A 20,885-nucleotide genomic window follows, 5' to 3' on the forward strand; every position below is an offset into this window, starting at 1 on the left:
TTGAACTGAAGGAGTGTTGTTGCTGCTTCCTGCTGCAGTGTGTCATTTCCCCATTAGCATCCTTTGGTCTGTGTGCACATGAGCGGCTGGCCTCTGTGAGTCACTTCATAGATGAGTACACTCAATACTGATTCATATGTAACACACACACACACTTGTGCACGACGAAACAAGAACACACGTGCACTCCAAGCAAGGGCACGCACACACACACACACACACACGCGCGTGGAAGCACAGTCCTGATTTATATCTAACACCCCACGCGTGTGCACACACAGTCACTTTAGAGCTGAATATATTCAAACACCGTGAATCACCCACAAATCTCTACAAGGAGACAGGCTTGACGGGGTGAACAAAGGTGCTCTTTGTGTGTGTGTGTGTGTGTGTGCCCGCTTGCATACACTGTTTGGTGTGTGAGTCTCTGTAGTTAGGATCAAGAACAAAGATTAGGATGGGGAAGTCACTCTCACTCGGAGGAAAGCTACACCACCAGTCCCTCTCAGTCATGGTTGGGTGTAGCAGCCGAAACACTGTGTCATGTTGCAGTATCCACACCAACCACAGCCGACAAGGCGGATTACTGATCTCTCCTCAGGTCTGCCCTGTTCAGAGATGACCACAGTGGCTTCCATATCATGCACACACACACACACACACACACACACACACACACACACACACACACACACAGCAGCACTGTGACAGCCGGTGCTCGTGATTAATGTCACACGTGTGTGAGAACAGCTGGTGCCGGTAGGAAACGATCCACCCTCCATCCCCAACACATATCTGATGGACAACCAACCATGGACTCGCGCTCGCTCGCACACACACACAGACACGCACAGACGGGCCTTTATGGGAAACACACCAGGCTGAATGGGAGACCCGCAGGACTGTCCTAGACATTCCTCAACTGTCCCCGCTATGTACCCCTGACCCTGGGGCTGGTCTGGAATATCACATGACATCACCACCGCAGGAAGGGGGTGACCTCACTCCAGAATCCCACAGACGTTCCGCAGAGTCGCAGCGTTGCCACGACGGCGCTTGTGATCCCTGCCTTGTCGGGAGGACACGGGGAAGGCCAGACAGACAGACGGAACCCGACCGCACAGCCTTACTCACATCCTGCCTGCTCGGCTCGTGAAGGGCTGCTCAGCCTGCGCCGTGCTCCGCCACAGGGCCAGAAGGCGGGGAGTGGGGGAGGGGGTAGGGAGAGGGGGGTGGGGTGGGTGCGCAATCTGTTTGGCATGAACGCTACAATGAAGTCACTGTTTTTAGAAAGCCCGGTCGTCTCAGCAGAGGCTCGGGGTTGTGGACTGCGGTGGAGGCAGCGGCATGTTGGGTTAGAGAAGAAATGCTTCAGTGTGTGTCGGTGTGTGCTGTATCGTAGGGCAGAAGTTGTTAGCGCTTTCGTTTGTGGGAATTTGAGGTGGATTAATACAGTTGGGTGCTGACTCAGTCTTAGCACACAAACACACACACACAGACATGCAGAGGGGAAAGCCACTGAAGGGCCAGCAAAGCTGCTACTCCCTTTTAAACAATAGCCCCAGTGTTAGCTGTCAGGAACTGTGAGAGGAGCTTGTTGGATCCTGTTGGCCTACTTACAGAACCATGAATAGCAGCAGCAGTAGTAGTATTGTAATTGTCTTACCTCTGGGCTTAATAGTGACGCCCTCAACGCACACACACACACTCACTCACTAAGTAGACTGTGTCCCACTCATCTCATTTGGCAGTGTTGGGACAGGCAATTATAGTGATACTAGTGAGGTTCTGTGGTCCCTCTACTATGTGTTTGAGAGTGTGTCTGGCTGTGTTCATACATGTGTGTGTGTGTGTGTGTGTGTGTGTGTGTGTGTGGGCCAGAATTCAACAGATTATCTCCATAACGGCTGGGGGATGACTGGGGTGAGAAGAGGGAGGGAGCTAGGGGTGGGGAGGGGGGGGGATCTGCAGCTGTTATCTCTGAGCTAGGCTTGGGCCTGCCCTACACACACACACACACACACACAGTCCTTCAGTGATCTGCAGCTGACAGCAACTCTCTCCAGAAACTTTATGGCTTTGCCTGGAAAGCCATAAACAAAGCCCCCTCTCTGTGTCCTGACACACACAGACACACACGCACGTACACACTCCTACCCACACACACACACACAGTTTCTCTTTGACACACTTTATTTCGCGTAAACACACACACACACACAACACACACACTTTTTGTCCGATACACGAACGCATAGCAAGCCAATACACACACTTCCTCAAGCTGACATTCTACACCCACACACACAAAGTATCACATTGCCGTAGCAACATGCCATGTTCATACGCACACACACACACACACACACATATACATGGTCTGTGTTACATTTAGCCTGACACCAGGGCTTGGCTGTAGATCCTATTACTGTTGCAACAACACACACTGTAACCCCAGTGTAGAATTACACCCCAGCAACAACCTCCACCCCCCAACCCTCATCCTCACCCCCTCTCTCTGCCAGGATACACAGAACATTTATGACATCACCCCGGCAACAAGCCACTTTCACATACTGGCTCGCTCGCTCAGCTGTTGTCATGGGAACTAATGGTCCCGTCACTAAACAGCGTGTATGTGATAGTCTGTAGACGGTTTCTCCAGCTGGGCAGGCAGGCAGGCATGTTCTCTGTGGTTGTGGCGTTGCCTCATATGCTGACAGCTAAATGGTTGTGTGAGGATCTCTGAATTACAGAGCTGTAGGCCCGTATCTGAGCTGGGTGATAAAAGGTACCGTAGTTGGGCGGAGGTAGGCTATATGAGAGGAAACCTGGATCTTAGTCAACCAGAGCCTCCTTTTTGTTCTTCCTATCCTCACCACTATTATACCACTGAGGTGGACCAGTGGTGATTTTGCATCGTTTGCCATGGCAACGGTGTCTCCAAGGCAACAGCGTTTTAACAGAGGGCCTGTGGTTGGTGGATGTTAGTAGCAGTAGTAGATTGTACCTCTCTACCTCTCTCTCTCTCTCTCTCTCTCTCTCTCTCTCTCTCTTCTTTCTGACGCAAGCCTCGCCTCATCTCACCCCATCACTCCGTCCCTCCCATCCCTCCCACCCATGTCGCTAGCTGGCCGCTGCCATGGTAACGCTTCTCCTGCACTGATGAATCTGTTCTGTCTCCTCCCTGACCTTCTGTGTCTTCTCCACACGTCTGGCATTACTGTTACATCTGGGGATTTCAACCATGTTCAAATGGTTGCACTGTCCTGCTATCTCTCTAGATCTCTTTCTCCCTCTGTATTGCCCCCCCCCCCTCTCTCTTTCTCTTTTTCTGTCCTCCACACACAACTACATCCTGAAATGATTTGCATTTAGAATCATTTTTTTTTTACAAGCCAGAGTAGACTTCCTGGGTCAGTGTGGAATGGGGCTGGAGTCATCTCCTCCTTGTGGGATAAAGTCATCCCCCCCTCCTCCCCCTCTTCCTCCTTGTCTCCCCTCCGCTGTCACCTTGAGGCATACATCCTGCCAGGCAGGTCCTGGGCTGTGAGTCACCACAGGGACACACGCTGTCTGTGGACATGAACGCTGGAGGCGGGGGGCGGAGAGAGGAGACACACACACACACACACACACTCACACACACAACCCTCCCCATTATTTGATCAGTGTTCACAGCAAAGGAGAGCTGAGGACCGGAATGCTAATTGGATCCCTCCGTCATGTGGATGGTCTCAGTTGTGGTGGGGTCCTGGGCTTGGGACCGGAGCCTCTGTCTCTCTGCCTCAGTGTCTCTCTCCACAATCCAAATCAAATGTTATTATGTGTTATGTATTAGTCACTGTAGGCATCCATTCAACTGGACTTGACTGACTGGTTTATATGACAGGTGAATCATTAACCTTTTAGTCTTTATGGGGGCAGCTTGGCCCGGAGTCCTCATTTGTATTCACTCAGCAGGTTGTAAATAAGACTGCTGTGTGTGTGTGTGTGTGTGTGTGTGTGTGTGAGAGAGAGAGAGAGAGAGAGATATAGAGAATGTCAATACTACTGCAGAATGTTTGTGTGTGTGTGTCATTAAGAGAGGCGAGCGTGCTCTACATAATCTGGAATGGTGTGAGGGTCACCAGTGTTTAGTGGAGCCATAACTAATTTCCTGATCCTCCATCACCTCCAGAATGGGTGTTTGCATGCGCAGCTTGCATGGCCGCTTTGTGTGTGCAGTGATGTGAGCGCTCTTCAGACGCACCTATTGGCTGGCTGCAGCTCTGTAAAGAGCGATCTCAAAGATGCTTCTGTGCTGCAGTGTCCAGGACCTACGGGAGAGATCCCAGAGCTGTCTGTTACTCTACACACTAGTATCGTACACGCTCTCGGTAGCCCTGGGCACTTCTATTCGGTCACATGACACAGATGCAAACACGAACATGCACCCTGACCGCTCCCGGTCTTCCTGTCTACGAGGGAGGGAGGGAGGGAGGGAGAGAGGGAGAGAGAGGGAGAGAGAGAGAGAGAGAGAGAGGGAGAGAGGGAGGGAGGCCTGTTTTTCTGGGTCAGACTGGGATCTGGAAGTCATTGGGATCCCAGCGTGGAGGAGAGGCTCCACCCTTCAGTGTTCCTCTGTCTACCTCTCTGCTCCGCCGGGTGGAAAACCCCGGATCACTGCCATTGAACTGATAGATGATGGGAGGGATGCGGGGGGGGGGGGGCAGAGCAGCTCCACATCTGCTCTGCCCTTCACCAGGGTATATTTGTGTGTACGTACACCTACACGTTTTTTTTTAAGCTAGGAGAGGGGGGTTGGCAGGGGGATTGGCCCACACGGTTAGAGACAGATTGAGACACATCTGTCAGTTATCCGGCAGGGACGTTGTGACCGTCTTCCACGTAGCTCCGTGCGAGAAATCCCTTCAAGCAGCCCAGCGCTGACGGCCCCTGAACCCCATGGCCTCGCCCCGGCACACAGCGGCCATGTAACTGAGGTGATTTTCACGGTCGAATGAAACGGGAGCGAAACGCTGAGGCGATCGTCCATCGCATCCTGCTGAGGAGAGGGTTTTTTTTTTCCGGCTGCACCTCGCGATGTGTCACACGCAGATGTAGGGCAGTTATTTAGGGTGGGGGGAACACCACGGATGCAGCTATATCACGTACACAGCGAGGCAGAGAGACGCGTTAGGTCAGATGTGGTTTGATGGTGCCGTGTCAGATGAAAGCTTCGGCTGATGGTGTGTACGGGAGAAGGAGGACGAGGCTCTTGCTTTACCTCTCCTCTCTCTCTCTCTCTCTCTCTCTCTCTCTCTCTCTCTCTCTCTCTCTCTCTCTCTCTCTCTCTTCTTCCTCTTGCTCGCTCTCTCTCACGCGCTCTCCCTCTCCATATCTCTCTTTCCCTCGTTCCCTCTGACAGCTGCTAGGAAGCACTGCAGGATTAACAGAGCGAGAGAGGGAGGGAGGGAGGGAGGGAGGGAGGGAGGGAGGGAGGGAGGGAGGGAGGGAGGGAGGGAGGGAGGGAGGGAGGGAGGGAGGGAGGGAGGGAGGGAGGGAGGGAGGGAGGGAGAGATAGATGAGGAGAGAGAGGGAGAGAAAAAGAGAGGTGGGGGGAGGAATTCAACCTGCAGGTCAATGAATAAATCATGCTGCTCCCTCCTCCCTCGCTCTCCGCTTCCCCCCCCCCCCTTCTCGCGTCCTGAAATAGCAGCAGAGAGGAGATGCGGTGTTTCTGCTGAAAGGCCAGTGTGTGAAAAACACAAAGGCAGGCGGCAGGAAAGAGGAAACAGCACTGTTTACTGTTCAGTCTTACTCTCCTCCCTCCCCCCTCCCCCTCCTCCCGCCTCGCCTCACAGCGACAGACACAGCTAGTCATCAAGAACCCAGTGGTTGCACGTATTCACACACACACACCCCTGGGCCAGACTCAGATGATAACTGACCTTGACTAGGTCGTTGCACCACTGCTGTTTTTGTCATAGAGGTATTCACCACACATCTTTAGCTAGTGTCTACACAGCACTGTGGAAATGTAGGCTGTTAAAGTGTGTTGGTTACATACACACGTGTGTGTGTGTGTGTGTGCTAGTGCAACACCCAAGCCTGCTAGATGAAGTCACCAGACAGGACTGCGTGTCCTCTGCGATTAAACCTGTTTCTCAGGGAGGTGACCGAGGCCTGGGGGGTGCAAACAGCCCACCTCATCTCCTCTCCCTCCCTCGGAGCTGTTTCCACTCCTCATCACCAGCAACAATTAATGGAAGTGGTGGGCGGATATCCCTGTCACCCTGACTGACCTCCCTGAACCCTGCTGCTCACTGCTGCTGTTATGGCTGCCGCACACACACACACACACACACACACACACACACCCTTTCTCAGCCTGCCTCTCTATCTTTCTCTGTCGTAGTGTGTGGTTCTGATTCAGCCTGGTGACATGCATGTCTATCAGACCTGAGGCGTAGGAGTGAGGTTGTTTACCGAAGAGAATAAACTCAACTGGTTTTTCTGAACATTTAGTCTCAGGGCATATTTGTGGTTTAGATATTAGATAAGCAGTTTGTTTTCACAGTCTGGCAAGCTCTTGTATGTTCTTGCTTTTTTGAAATAGTTAGACTTTTTCATTTTTGTAGCTAGACTGCCTACCGGTACTTCTTTTGAGGAACATTGGCAAAAGGACCAAATTGAGCCTAATTTCATCCATCCACCCATGTGTATAAAGGTGTGGAGTAAAAAGAGAATGATTAGCAGTCTCCACCATGCCTCAGTCTGCCTCAGCACCAGTGGATGTTGCTCTCTGTCCCAGTGTGTGGATCAGCTGCTGCTGTGTGCAGGCATGGGTTGCCTGTGGTTGCGTGAGAAACCTCCGCAGCTCTGGGCGGCTCGGCATGTCTGCTGTTCAGCATATCAAACAGCACTGCAGAGAGAGAGACCACGTCTCTGGAGAGAGCTGGGGGATCAGTCCAATAATCACACTCCGCACACACACCCACAGGCGCACACACCCACAGGCACACACACACAGGTACACACACACACACACACAGATTCACAGCATACACAGTTAATCACACTCATGCACACAGACAGGAACAGGACTCATTATTCCCTCTACTGAAATGTGTCTCATCGCTGAGCTAGACATACTCATCTGGCCTTTGCTTTATGGATGAAGGCTTTTGAAACTGACACTTTTAATTCACTCACCGGCGATCACACAGTGCTATGAAGGATAATGGGGATGGGGCATTCTGTTGAAAATGGTATCGTGCTTTCTATGCTATCGTGTTGCGCTTTTATTTGGACTGAATGACTTTTATCTCACAGGTGTGTCTATTATTCTGACCTGTGTGTTACAAAGGGGTGTGTATTATTCTGACGTGTGTGTGTGTGTGTGTGTGTGTGTGTGTTGCAGGATGAGGTGGACAGCCTAAGCCCTGTTCTGAGGGAAAACCCACAGCTCCATGAAGAGGTGAAGGCCTGGCTCAAAGACCAGAAGGTTCAGGAGATTTTTATGCAAGGTAGGTGGAACTGCCGGGGCCCATTTGAAAAGCTCTTCTCCTCCTCTTGGTTGGGTCTCCATATAACTATCTATACTATGTGTGTGTGTGTTCACCTCTTTCTCTCCCTCCAGGTCCCTATTCGTTAAATGGCTACCGTGTCCGAGTTTACCGACAGGATTCGGCCACTCAGTGGTTCACAGGCATCATCACGCACCACGACCTCTTCAGCAGAAACATGGTAGTGATGAATGACCAGGTAAACCCACCCTGAACCGCTCTCTCTGCCTCCGGCTGTCTCTCTCTCTCGCCCCCGTTCTCTCGGCCTCCGGCTGTCTCTCTCTCTCGCCCCCGTTCTCTCTGCCTCCGGCTGTCTCTCTCTCTCGCCCCCGTTCTCTCTGCCTCCGGCTGTCTCTCTCGCCCACATTCGCTCTCTGTCTCCGAAATGGCTCCCTCTCTCTCCGACTCTTCCTCTGTACCTCTTCATCTCTCACCTGTTCTCCATCCCTCCCTCTCATGCTCCTCTGGTTCTGTGTGGTTCCTCTCAGGTACTAGAACCTCAGAACGTGGACCCGGGCATGGTACAGATGACCTTTCTGGACGACGTGGTCCACTCTTTGTTGAAAGGAGAAAACATTGGCATCACCTCCAGACGCAGATCCCGCTCCAGCCAGAACAGTAACTCTGCCCACGTGAGTAAACACACACACACACATATTTGTACCCCTTTCTCGATTAACACACAAACACACACACACACACGGTATCTTTGCATCCACAAACCCAGTGAGTGCTCACAGACTGCTGGCCAGTCTCTTGCACATTAAAGCCATTTCAAAACTGTGCTGATTACTGCTTCTGTGGGATGCTGCCCTACGTACACGCATTGCTGTCGATGTATCTAGATGTGCAAGCATGTGTGTGCGTGTGTGTGTGTGTGTGTGCAGTCTGTCTGCCTGCTGGGAATCCTGCTGTATATACTGTATGTCTCTAGAGCTTTAAAGTAAAGTTCCTATGTGCTTAGTTTGCTTCTAAAGAAACACCTGCCCTGCAGATCGATCAAACAATTGACCGACCAATCTATCGATGAGCCAATCAAATCAGTCAATCAGTCATATCACTGGTCCCTTTATCATTAACGAGATCTCTCCTTGTCCCACCTTGTTTTTTTTTTATTTTGGTTGTGTGTGTGTGTGTTTGTTTGGGTGTGTGTGTTTTCCTTTCTTTGTGTTGTGTTTGTTGTTTTGAACACTTATGGGGGGGCTTCTGTTGTCAAGCAGTCGACGGGAGGGAGACCCAGCGGGACCACAGCCAACTCTCAGGTACCTGGCCGCTGGCCCAGCCCTCCCCTGCCCACACTGCTAGCTAGCTGACTGACTGCTTCACTAACTAGTCCTCTGGTATCAAACTAGTGTCAGCTGGGCCAACAATACACTAGCTAACTGGTTGACTAACAACTGGGTACAACTAGTGTAAACTAGGACAACAAACCACTAGCTAGCTAGCTAACTAACTGGTTGACTAACTATATAACTGGTTTTAAATATGCTAACTACCAGCTAGCTAGCTATCTGTTTGAAATGGTTGACTGTGCTGCATTGGACACCACCAGCTACATTAATCCAGCAGTATATTAAACATTGTTTTAGAGTAAAGAGCCTCATTCCTGTCCTTTTCAGCACGGCTATTTAGTAACTCTGTAGCCGCTCACTGTAGGTCAGCCACTTAGACCCAATCAGATAAGAGGACAGGTGGCTGAGGTGGCCCTGGCTCAGAGAGATGCTTCCCCATTGGACAAGCCATAGGAACTCTCCTTTCCAGCTGACCCGTGGATGTTCTCTGATAATGGATTATGAAAGTGTGGAGGGAGGGATGGTTGCACTCACGGTGTTTACCCATGTATTTTGTTGGGGGTGTGCATCATTTGTGGTGGTGTTGCTGGTGAACTGTGTAATCCCTATGGCAGAACCTAGTCCTACTCCTGTTCCTGGTACAGGCACCCAAACTTAACTCCGGTCTCTTATCTTCTCTATATTTGTTTTGTTTTTGTGTGTCTGTGAACCTTTTGTGTATTTGTGTGCATGCACGCTTGCATCGTCACAACAACCATCAGGGTCACTATACCCGTGCGCAAGCCAACAGCCCCAGACCTGTCATGAACTCATCCAGCTCCACCCCCAAGTCCTCCTCAGGGGCAGTGGCCTCCCAGCATCAGAGCCAATCACAGCAGGGCCAGCAGCTTTCCCAGAATTCCCCGGGACAGCAGCAGCGCAGCGCCCGCTCGTCCCGCAGGAAGGGCTCTGACAGCAGCATGCCGGACGACGACAAGACACGAGACGAGCGGCCGGAGAACACCGGGAGAGGTGAGGAGACTTCAGGGTCTAGACAGGATCACACCAGGTTCTAGAAGGTACCAACCAGGACACAGACAGACCCCACTGGGAGTGGTGAGAACACAGTCGATCTCGTCAAAGGAAGATTAATACTTAATTAAGATGAATACAAAACAAGTTGTGGTAAAGAAGTGTGAGTATCTGAGTCAACCTAATGAGTAGGCTGTGTTCTGCATTGCAGCAGTCTGCAGCAGTGTGCTTTATGTGTATCAATACTGACTGCCAGAGAGATAGGCTAAGTGCTGCAATGGACTCTGGAAGGAATTGATGTTCCAAGCAGGCATAAATTAGACCGGACCTCATCATCTGTCATGTGGCGTAATGCAGCACTTAGGATCCAATCAGCTGAATGCTTAATTAGAGGGATGACATCATCATTGTGGGACTCCTGTCAGCCTCGCTATGGACTCTGACTCATTTCACCTTACAGCCAATTTGAGGATGACTGGTGCTCTGACACTGGTGGAGGTTTTGTTCACTTATCTACTTTATCCATGTTTTATAGGTGCATTTAACTAATAATAATCATAATCATCCTATGTTGCTTCGTTTTCCACGTGTCTGTCTTCTCATGAGAATTGCGATTCCAAGGTGAACCTTTTACCACAGAATAGACTTTGATGTCATTGTCTTCCCTCTTGTTTTTCCAGACTTTATCAAGAACAAGAGCAAGCAGCAGGCTGTGAACAAACGCAGGAAAGCGGAGGAAGAGGAGAAGAAGGCGGGCCTTAAGAGACTAAAGACAGATGTGTCTGACCAGTCGGAGAGTAGTGACTCAGAGATCTCCAATAAGAGGACTGTCCACTCTTCTTCCTCCTCTTCCTCCTCCTCCTCCTCCTCCTCCTCAGAACCCAGCTCGGAGAACGAGCTGAAGGGGCGGGGCATCGTCTCCAAGCTCAACGAGGACGAGGAGATAAAGACCCAGGTTTCCAAACTGGGGGAGGAGCCCGCTCTCATTGGTCGCCTGTCTCCGTGGACGGAATCGGACGAGAAGCCGGCTCTTGTCAAAGCAGAGGTGAAAGAGGAGAGGCCGGAGGAGAGGTCTCCACGGCAACCGGCCCAGGCTGCCATGAAGTCGGAGCCGAGCCCCCAGCAGGGCTGCATCATGGAGACCAAGTGCACTGTGAAAGCCTCGCCCCGCCCCCACACGCCCAAATGCGTGATCGACATCACGGAGGACGCCAACGCCAACGCCCACAGAGAGAACTCAGAGGCCGTGTCGGCCCTGCTGGCCTCCCAGGATGCCGAGCAGTACGTCCCAGAGAGCCCTCGCCACATGGTCCTCAGCCCCAACCTCGTCAGCGAGTGTCGGAGGCCGGAGAGCGGCGAGCAGCCGCACGTCCCCCCGACCCCTCCCCCTCCTCCACGCAGCATGCCGGCCAAGGTGGAGTTCAGCCACCTGGAGGTGATCCGGCCGGTGGCGTCTGTGAGCGAGTCTGCAGACGTGGCCGAGAAGGAGAAGGCCGTCCAGCAGCACTACGCCTCCATGGTCCCCTGCATCAAGAACACTCCCGTGCCCGAGGACGCCAGCAGGAAGACGCACAAGCTCAGCGCCTCCCCCGACCTCCTCCACAAACCTAAACCCCACCCCTCCCCCGACACCATGAAGCCCAAGCCCCACCCCCCCTCTGACATCATCAAGTCCAAGCCACTCAGTGTTCTGGAAGCCTCCAAACCCAAGCCCAACACCTCCCCCGAGGTGTCTAAACATAAAGTCCGTTACCCTCCAGACAACCCGCCCACGCCCATGAGTCGGTCTGCCCCAAAACAGGAGCCCGATTCAGCCCCTCGCTCCAGCTTTAAGCCAGTACCAGCTCGGGGGTCGACGATAACCACGTCCGCTGAGTCCACCACCAAGAGCCCCTTGATTATCGACAAGAACGAACATTTCACCGTGTACCGGGACCCGGCACTGGTCCGCCCGGACGCCGAGACCGCCTCGAACCACGTGGCGTACCTCCACCCACACCTCCACCCCCTCCACGGCTCCTCCCACGCTACCTGCCTCACCCCCGGCTCCCACCACGCCTCCCACCTCCTGCCCCCTTCCTCCATCTCTGCCCACCAGGTCCATCACCCCCACCTCCTCTCCGGCGTGCTCCCAGGCATGCCCCCCGGGGCCTCGCTCTTGGGGGGGCACCCCCGGCTGGACTCCAGCAGCCTCAGCCACCTTGCATTGGCCCACTCCCACCCTCATTCCCACCCCCACCCCCACCACCAGCACCAGCAGCAGTACCTCCAGCAGCAGGCCCCCCCATCGTCCTCTCTCCTGGGCCAGTCTCATGGCACTGCTGGGACCGCCTACAACCCACTGGGGCTGTACCCCATCATCTGGCAATACCCCAATGGTACCCACTCCTACCCCACCGCCCACAGCCTCAACCTGTCCTCCAAGTGGGGGCACCCGGACAACGCTGTCAACTCTGACTCGCTCAGGAGGGTAAGCAGTTAATCAGCCACTAGCTACAACACTGTAGCTCTCTCTCTCCCTCTCCCTCTCTCTCTATCTCTATCTCTATCTCTCTCTCTTTAATGGCTTAACCTTTGTTGTGATTTTATTAGACTGTCAAGCATAGGTATACATATACCCAAATATATTTTTCTCAAATAGTTAAATACATTTAGTGTGAAACATGCTGAAAGCACTTTAGTAGCATTACCATTCTAGAGACTGTATATTTAGTGACCGAAGTGTAGATAATAGAAGGGACTAATGGGATTTCCCTGTTCCAGTCTGTGTTGTTTGTAGTAGGGCAATTAGAGTGGAAGACAGACAGCATCTGTAGCAAAGCAGCAAATCTTATATTCATAGGCCAAGCACGTGACTGAGAGTCTGTGTGTGCCATTGTATGTGTGTGTGTGTGTGTGTGAGTGAGAGTGTTAGAGAAAGAGAGCAGGTCATGAAGGGACAGCCTTGTACTCCCCTCTCTTGGTCCTCGGGGTTCTGGCTGAAATGACCTCATCCTGGTAAACAAACACAGTAACCCTCTGAGGTGTGTGTGTGTGTGTGCATGCATGTGTGTATGTGAAAGAGAAAAAGAACCATACCACGTACCATTCCCCCTGGCCTGTCAATCACTGTCCAACTCCACTCATGCATTCCACTTGGCCTGAAGCTATTTCTCTTCTGTCCTTCTCCCTCTCTCTCTCAGTCTCTTTCTCACTCAGTCTCTCTTTTTGTCTCTCTCTCCCTCTCAGTCTCTCTCTGTCTCTCTCTTACTCCCTTTTCTTCTCTCATTCCCCTCTTCCCATAGAGGCCACATTTCTAGTGTGTATATGTGACACCCAGGGTTTGTTTGACTTGGATGAACAAGAGATGGAGAGAGTGGGTTTGTGTGGGAGATTGGGCGGTGCAGATAAAGGGAGAGTTAAAGTTCCAGAAGGGGAGAAGGAACGTGAGAGAAAAGAGAGGCCAGTTTCCATGGTAGACAGAGAAACACCTCAAGCTGACTGTCTCCTCATCAGCTTTCTTTGTGTGTGTGTGTGCGTGTGTGCGTGTGTGCGTGTGTGCGTGTGTGTGTGTGGGTGTGTGTGTGTGTGTGTGTGTGGGTGTACATGTGTGTACATCCAGAACACCCCCAGTCCCTGGCTGCACCAGCCCACCCCAGTCTCCTCCAGTGACAGCATGGGCCTAATGAGCCATGTACCGGTCCGACCAGCCAGCGCCGACCCGCACAGACCCATCAAGATCAACACCCACGCCAGCCCGCCACTCTCCAAGACCGCCTCGGACCTCCGCAAAGAGTGAGTGTCCCTGTCTAGACCTTGTAACCAGAGTTGAACCAGATTGTCTCTTCCTCGCTCACCAGTGTAGACATCTCATCCATAGAGTGTGCTCATGTGTTCTGTCGTGCCTAAAGGCATATTGCTGAAGATTGCGCACACTTTATTACATTTGCTTTGACAAACAAATGATTACATGAAATTCCGAACTGTAACCACATAAACAGGGGGGATGAAACATAGATAATGCGTAGGATTTGATAACTGTAAGTAGGGAGAGGGAGGGTTGAGAGTCTCCAGCCTCGGCTCCAGCCTCTGCCCCCTCCCCAACCTCAGCCCCAACCCCCGAAGGCCTGCCAGTTAAATACCTTGTGACCTGGGGTGGAACAAACTGCATGTGATGGCAGCACCGTCCTCCCATTCAGCTTCTGCTGGGTTTCATAATCAAACTATTCTATCATGGCCCTGTCTGTGTAGCCCTCTTCCATCCCTCCATCCCTCCACCTCCCTGTCCTGAACGAGCACAGACCCAGACAGGTCCTGAATATGGTTACCTAACACACGCACGCACGCACACACACACACACACAGAGAAGAGAGAGCAGAACAGAACAGTGTGCTGATCTCCATGTTCCTGCTTTTTCTAACCATGGCCTAGTTCTAGAGTGAGGAACTCCTCGTGCCCTGATTGAGTTGTTTAACACTGTCATTCGTTAAACATCTTATGTAATATTAATTAAGATGCATTTGCATGGAATCCATGAAGCGGCCTGATGTGTACAGTGCTCTACTGTAGGCTAATTTCATTTGATGCCTCGGAGTGTGTTTGTTTGTGTGTGGGGTTATGCGACATTACGTTGCAACTTAAGTAAATGAGATCATTGGATTTGCTAGGAAATGAAAGGAGTGTAGCCATTTAAATGAAGCTCATTTGATAAACTGTACATATACTCGACATTAATAAATCTTGTTTATGTTTTGTATAAATCCAGTATGTTGAGCGCGTATTCAGCACAATAGCCCTTTTTATTGATCTGTGCCTTTACTATCTCTACCCCGTCAGGGATCTGGACAAGAAGCAGTTTGTGGACCCGATCAGAACCATCACGTTGGCCCACCTGAAACAGGAGCAGGATCGCAGGACCCCCACAGGGAAGGACGGCCACCTGCACCGCCTGTACCTGGAGGCCCACGGGAAGCACACTCGCCTGGCCCCGACCGAGCCCGCTGAGCGGGACCTCCGCGACCGGGCCAGTAAATACAAGGAGGAGAACCGCCGCATCCTCCAGGAGAGCATCGAGGTGGCCCCCTACACGGCCAAGATCAGGTCTAATGAGACGGGCTCGGAGAGAGACGGAGCCCCGTCGCCCTATCCACCCAGGATCCCCTCCCTCCCCAACCCCACCCACAAGCCCCACACCATCCAGTCTGACAAGGAAGGAGGGGTGGAGATGTACAAGTTCAAGCACGCAGCGGGCCAGGCCCAGCATAGCCTGCCCCAGAGTAACTACTTCACCACCCTGTCCAACAGCGTGGTCAACGAGCCTCCCAGACTGTACCCCTCCAAGGAGCTCAGCTCCTACTACGACAAGGTCATCAACGCCGGGGTTGGCGGAGGAACCCAGTCAGGAGCAAACGCTGGAGTCCTTAACCTCGGGGGCTTCAGCTCCAAGTCCCTGTCCAAGCCCCCTCCCCTGATCAAGCACCAGCCTGAGGGTGGAGAGGGCCTGGCTGGGAAGATCACCGAGCAGCTGTCCCAGCAGGTGGGTCTCCAGCAGCAGCAGCAGCACCACCACCACCACCACCACCACCTCCTCTCCAACGCCACCTCCATCGCCATCAGCGACAGACGCAGCCCGGCCATCTCGCCCTCCTCATCCTCCTCCAACCAGCTCAGGTGCATGCCGGCACTCCACCGCGCGCCGGTGTTCCACCCGCCCACCCAACACGCCCTCGACCGCAAGGAGGCGGCGTCCGGCGGCTATGGCGGGCGCCTGTCTCCGCCCACTCTGACGCCCATCCAACCGGTGAGCTCTGCGTCAGGGAAGGCGTCGGAGCAGCAGAAGCCGCCCACGCTGCTCCCGGAGCTCAGAGAGGTGAAGGGCGCCAACGCCGCCGTCGACATGACGTCTTCGGCGGAGGTGTGGCGAGGAGGAGACTTGCACGAGAGAGCGGCGGCGATGGCCGCGGCGGCCGCAGGGGGAGGGTGGCACCACGGGGAGAAGAGCGGTGGGAAGACCCCCCAGGCTGCCATGGCGTCCGTGATTGTGCGCCCGTCGACGTGTATACGGTACGACGGGTCACCGGGCTCCACCAAGGCCCCAATCATGGCGAAGGAGGCTCTCTCTGGGAGGGGCTTCTCAGGGAAGGCCCAGACTGACTGTCTGAGACTGCCAGACGGCCGGGATATAGGCCCAGGGCTTGGTTCTGGTGCTGGGAGGGTCATCCTACCCAACACCAACCTGGAGGAGGCCTGTCTACAGTACAAGAAGACCTTCCTCAGGGCAAGTCAGGGAGGCCTGCCTGGACAGCTGCTGCATGCTGGGACTGGACCCAACTCTGTGTGCAATATAAGGACTGACCTGGTCAACCCATTAGTGTCTGCGGCAGCAAGCTACGGGATGCTCAGCAAAAGTGCTGTTGGGATCGCGGAGCTGACCTACCCCATGTCAGCCATGCCCGGCCACAGGAGCGACCGGGCCGACTGCCAGGCCTACAAGAGCAGGGCCATGCACTCAGGCGGGGAGCTGACCGAGAGTGGCTCCTCCAGGACCACCTCTCCCGGAGGCTCCCTCCCTCCACCCAGCCCCGCCAGCTCCACCCACCCCTCCCCCACGCCCAGCTCCAGCTCCTCCCAGTCCTACTCCACCAGCTTCGTCCACCTGAAGAAGCACAAGGCTGCCTTGGCAGCCGCCCAGTCCCGGGGCGGTCCCCCAACCACCTCTGCTACTAGCGTCGGCGGAAGCACCCCAGAGAGCGACAGTCAGGCGCTGAACCACAAGTCGCACCACCACAGCTCCCCGCCACCTCCGTCTCTGGCGCAGGACTGTTCCACGCCACCGGGGGGCTCCACACCCGGCAAGGCCAGTCCCCTACCGCCTCTCTCTAACGGCCAGCCAATGGGGCAGATGAGCCAGCCCAACTACCACAAGCTGAAGAAGGCCTGGCTGACCAGGCACTCGGAGGAGGACAGGAACACCAACCCTGGGCGGCCTGAGAAGGCCTCCAGCAGTACCAGCAGCTGCAGTACTAGCAGCTGCAGTACTAGCAGCTGCAGTACCAGCAGCTGCAGTACCAGCAGCTGCAGTACCAGCAGCAGTGTCATCAGCAGCAGTACCTGTACCAGCAGCAGCAGTATCACCAGCAGCAGCGCTACGTCTGCCGCCGCTGTGTCTGAGATCATCAAACCCTGCTCGGTCAACCTCATCGCCTCCACGTCCAGCGACGTGGACATGGGCAAGGAGAGTAAGGTAGCGAGCGGAGGAGGAGGAGGAGGAGGGGCGCAGGAGGACAAGATGGCCGTCAGCAGCGGCGGAGAGGAGCGTAAGGCGAGGCGGGCCAGCAAGCGCACGTACGAGTCGGGCTCGGACAGCGGCGGGGACGACTCGGACGGCAGCGACGGCAAGATGGAGCAGCGCGCCAAGCGGCAGCCCAAGCCCACCTACAAGAAGAAGCAGAACGACCTGCAGAAGAGGAAAGGTGACAACGAGAAGGACGAGGACGAGCTGAAGCCCAACGGCATCTTCAGGAGCGCCAGGGAGAAGACCAAGCTCAAACTGGCCAGCAGCAGTAAGTCCTGTTACCATGCCAACATAAGATGCTCACACTGGGATTCTACTGTTGATGACATCATTCCATTTCAGAGTAGGACCGGATAGGATTCTGACAGTCAGAATGTTCAGTTCTATGAGAAACTGTGATAATCCCTGCACTGGCATTACGGTCTCTATTCAAACCATACAGTGAAACACTACATAGCACCTGGCTTTAGTTTCATACATGTCCCTACATGTCCATACAAACTCCTGGCTCACCAAAACTGATCTGGCCCACCCTGTCCTGATTATGAGATATATATTTGATGTTTACATTTCTTCAACACCCGCTATATGAGATGTTCTAATGTTCTGGTTATTGGTTCCCTAAAGAGGACAGTGTATGTTCTGGCTGGGGGGGCGTGGGGGGAGGGGGATGGGGGGGGGGGGGGCAGAGTTACTGTCGGCCCTGCACATCTGGCCTGCAGCTGTGCTCCTCAGAGTTGAAAGCAGCGCCAGGAATGTTCACATTTATGTGAAATACATCTTTGCCAGGACACGTTAAGTGCTCCCTTAACTGGAAGTCTCCAAAACGCTTTTAGCAGCTCGTCTGGGTTACTGGAGTGAGGGGCGGTAGGGACAGAGGCTCTCTCTGTAACTGAATCTATGTTCTAATGCTTGAGGTCATTGGGAATTGTCAGTTCTTTAGCTGGAGTCATAACACGGAATAAGGAGGCGAGCGCTTAGCTGTGGTTTAGGGCGCACATTTAGCGTCCCAAACCATTCCACACAGACAGAGCTATCTCACTGAACCAAGCCCACCAAGCCTGTAGCATCTGTCTGTGATTTTGCTGGCTATCTGATTTCAAACGTGACATAGCCATCCTCAGGACATGCAATACTCTCTCAAGGAACAGGAGTGCTAGGTCAGACAGCAGGATGGGTATTGCCTTTCTTCAGGCTGATTGTTGAGTGACTGCCACAAAGATAGTTCCAGTCCTCCAGAGAGACTAACTATACATCACAAGTGGGATCTATCCATGTCAAATATAGACAAAGAGAATGAAAAAGGATCCTGTCCTGAGTTGAAAATAGCCCAGTGGGTTTGATGGGGTATGATTTCACACTGAGCTCGACTGAAGCTGACCTCTGCTGAACTGTACAGAGAGCCCTCCAAATAATGGTTCACAAGTCAACAGAAACCTACGCATCCTGTTTATAAATACATCCTCTCTCTCACCGTCTCCCTCTCTCTCTCTCACCCCCGTTCTCTCCAGATGGTATCCCCCGGTCAGTTCTGAAGGACTGGCGGAAGGTGAAGAAGCTGAAGCAGACGGGGGAGTCCTTCCTGCAGGACGATTCGTGCTCGGAGATCGGACCCAATCTGCAGAAGTGCCGAGAGTGTCGGGTCATCCGCAGCAAGAAGGGGGAGGAGCCAGCCCACTCCCCAGTCTTCTGTCGCTTTTACTACTTCCGCCGGTGAGCGATGACATCAGAGGCCCCCAACGATTATCTTCTGAGGAGAAGCCCATGTTCCCACCCAGATGATCATGTTTAGACCTCAATGAAAGAAGCAAGGAGTGACAACCAGAGTCCCCAGACTGAGTCGTTAATTTTTTTTCTCACACAGTGCTTTGCATTTATGTAAACAGAGACAGATCCTTCCTGCCCTCATCTTGTTTGGTGGGTTGTTTGTTTATTTTTCTGCAAGGCCCATGGGTCTGTTCAGATGGAAAAAGGGAAAAAGCCTCCTCATTCTTCATTTCCTCTCTTCTCGGCGCCAGCCACTGTGGTAGCTAGCTAGTTTTAATCCTGTAATAGAAGTCTGGGATGGAGTAAATCTGCCAAAGAGGATTTTATGGCGCTTAATCTCACACAATGTCAGCCCCCCCTGCCTTGAGCTGTGTCAGTAGCTGGGAGCCTGTAGCTGGGCTGTACAGTACAGACGTGAGCCATCACAGGAGATTACAGACCCGAGGGAGAGAGTTTAGCTATCACTGACATTACCTGGCCTGACCTGGCTGGCTGGCAGGTCAGTTATAACTGGTTTGTTATTTTGTTGGCTGTCTAGCTGCAGTATCTACCGAGTCCATCTGTATATCTTATCTAAGGGAGAGATATCTCTCTATTTGTCCAACTGTGTCTATGCTTCATATTGATATACTGTGCACGCTCTGCCCTCCCTCCAGCCTGTCGTACAGTAAGAACGGGGTGATCCGCATGGACGGCTTCTCCTCGCCCGAGCAGTACGACGAGGAGGCCCTGAGCCTGTGGGCGTCGGAGGACTACGAGGAGAGCGAGCTGGACCTGGACACGGCCAAGTACATCCTCAGCTTCATCGGAGACAAGTTCTGTCAGATGGTCACCACGGAGAACACCGCCGCCACCTGGATCAAGAAAGACGGTGTGTGGTCACGTGACGGGGCCTCCGTCTGTCTGTCTGTCTGTCTCCCTCTCCAACGCAGCAAGCCTGAACACGTAGATACTTACCTTACAGCTACAATTATAGCAGTTTGAAATGGTCTAGAATGATCAGTATTTTTATCCTCTGTGTTGTGGACCTAAACTAGCCTGACTACGCCAACAATATTCGAGTTAGTAGTACTTATACAAGTCAGTAATCAATGTAAGACAGTGACTAGATGACCAGTGCTCTGCCCTAATGGTATAAACCAGACAGAAGCTTGTTTTGATGGTATGGATCAGTGAGTCTGTAAGCATGAGTGTCCTGAGATGAGCACAGTCCCTCTCACCACGACAGAGAGGCACATGGAAAGAGAGAGTAGCGAGAGAGAGAGGAGAGAGGACAAAACTACTCTGTCTAGAACCCCCCCCCCCCACACACACACACACACACACACACACTTCTGCATGGCTCCTTTCTGTGAATGCTGGTCTCATCCCGTCCTGTTTGTTCTGTCCTACAGCCAAGATGGCGTGGAAGAGGGCGGTGCGAGGCGTGAGGGAGATGTGTGATGCATGCGAGGCCACGCTGTTCAACATCCACTGGGTCTGCCAGAAGTGCGGCTTCGTGGTTTGTTTGGACTGCTACAAGGCAAAGGAAAGAAAGAGTTCTAAAGGTTAGCCACCCCACTACAGGGGTCTGGGATTTCACACTATTCCTAGCTCTGACGCACGAATACTGGACATCCTCTCTTTCTTCCTCTCTTCTTTTTTTTTTTCCTGTCTTTTTGTTGATCTTTTGTTCTTTTCGGTTTCAATGTGTCTTTCTCTTTCCTTTCCAACCCCTTCTTTCATTGCTCTTACAGCTTTCTCTCTCTCTGTCTCTCTCTGAATTCCTCGCAGCTTCTCTTTGGCGTGGTTGTGTTCCAAGGCAGTGGTTGTGGTGGTGGTTGTGTGTGCATTGCAGTGTGTCAGCGTGTGTGTAGTGGCGCTGGCCACCTTGCCCAGGGCAGGTGGGTAAGCCTCTTAGGAGCCCTCTCCCTGCCAGCTCTGTTTGTGTGTAACAGGTGGCGTGCTGTGGCATCGCCATGCAGATGAGATGGACTGGTATACCTGGCACG

At 53.1% G+C, this 20,885-nt stretch overlaps 1 protein-coding gene across 2 annotated transcripts in view; it reads left to right on the top strand.

Annotated features, from left to right (window-relative positions):
• The window catches only part of jmjd1cb (jumonji domain containing 1Cb), an 81,900-nt gene that overhangs the window by 51,816 nt on the left and 9,199 nt on the right, over nucleotides 1-20,885 (top strand). For both annotated transcript variants that reach the window (XM_067244283.1, XM_067244284.1), the window contains exons 4-14: nucleotides 7,406-7,511; nucleotides 7,625-7,749; nucleotides 8,039-8,182; nucleotides 8,771-8,812; nucleotides 9,604-9,853; nucleotides 10,534-12,323; nucleotides 13,455-13,627; nucleotides 14,670-17,395; nucleotides 18,639-18,840; nucleotides 19,551-19,765; nucleotides 20,289-20,441. In XM_067244283.1, coding sequence (XP_067100384.1) covers nucleotides 7,406-7,511; nucleotides 7,625-7,749; nucleotides 8,039-8,182; nucleotides 8,771-8,812; nucleotides 9,604-9,853; nucleotides 10,534-12,323; nucleotides 13,455-13,627; nucleotides 14,670-17,395; nucleotides 18,639-18,840; nucleotides 19,551-19,765; nucleotides 20,289-20,441 — 5,926 coding nt within the window. The remainder of the gene's footprint in view (nucleotides 1-7,405; nucleotides 7,512-7,624; nucleotides 7,750-8,038; nucleotides 8,183-8,770; nucleotides 8,813-9,603; nucleotides 9,854-10,533; nucleotides 12,324-13,454; nucleotides 13,628-14,669; nucleotides 17,396-18,638; nucleotides 18,841-19,550; nucleotides 19,766-20,288; nucleotides 20,442-20,885) is intronic.

This window comes from Osmerus mordax, chromosome 10, assembly GCF_038355195.1.
Source record: "Osmerus mordax isolate fOsmMor3 chromosome 10, fOsmMor3.pri, whole genome shotgun sequence".
NCBI lineage: Eukaryota > Metazoa > Chordata > Actinopteri > Osmeriformes > Osmeridae > Osmerus > Osmerus mordax.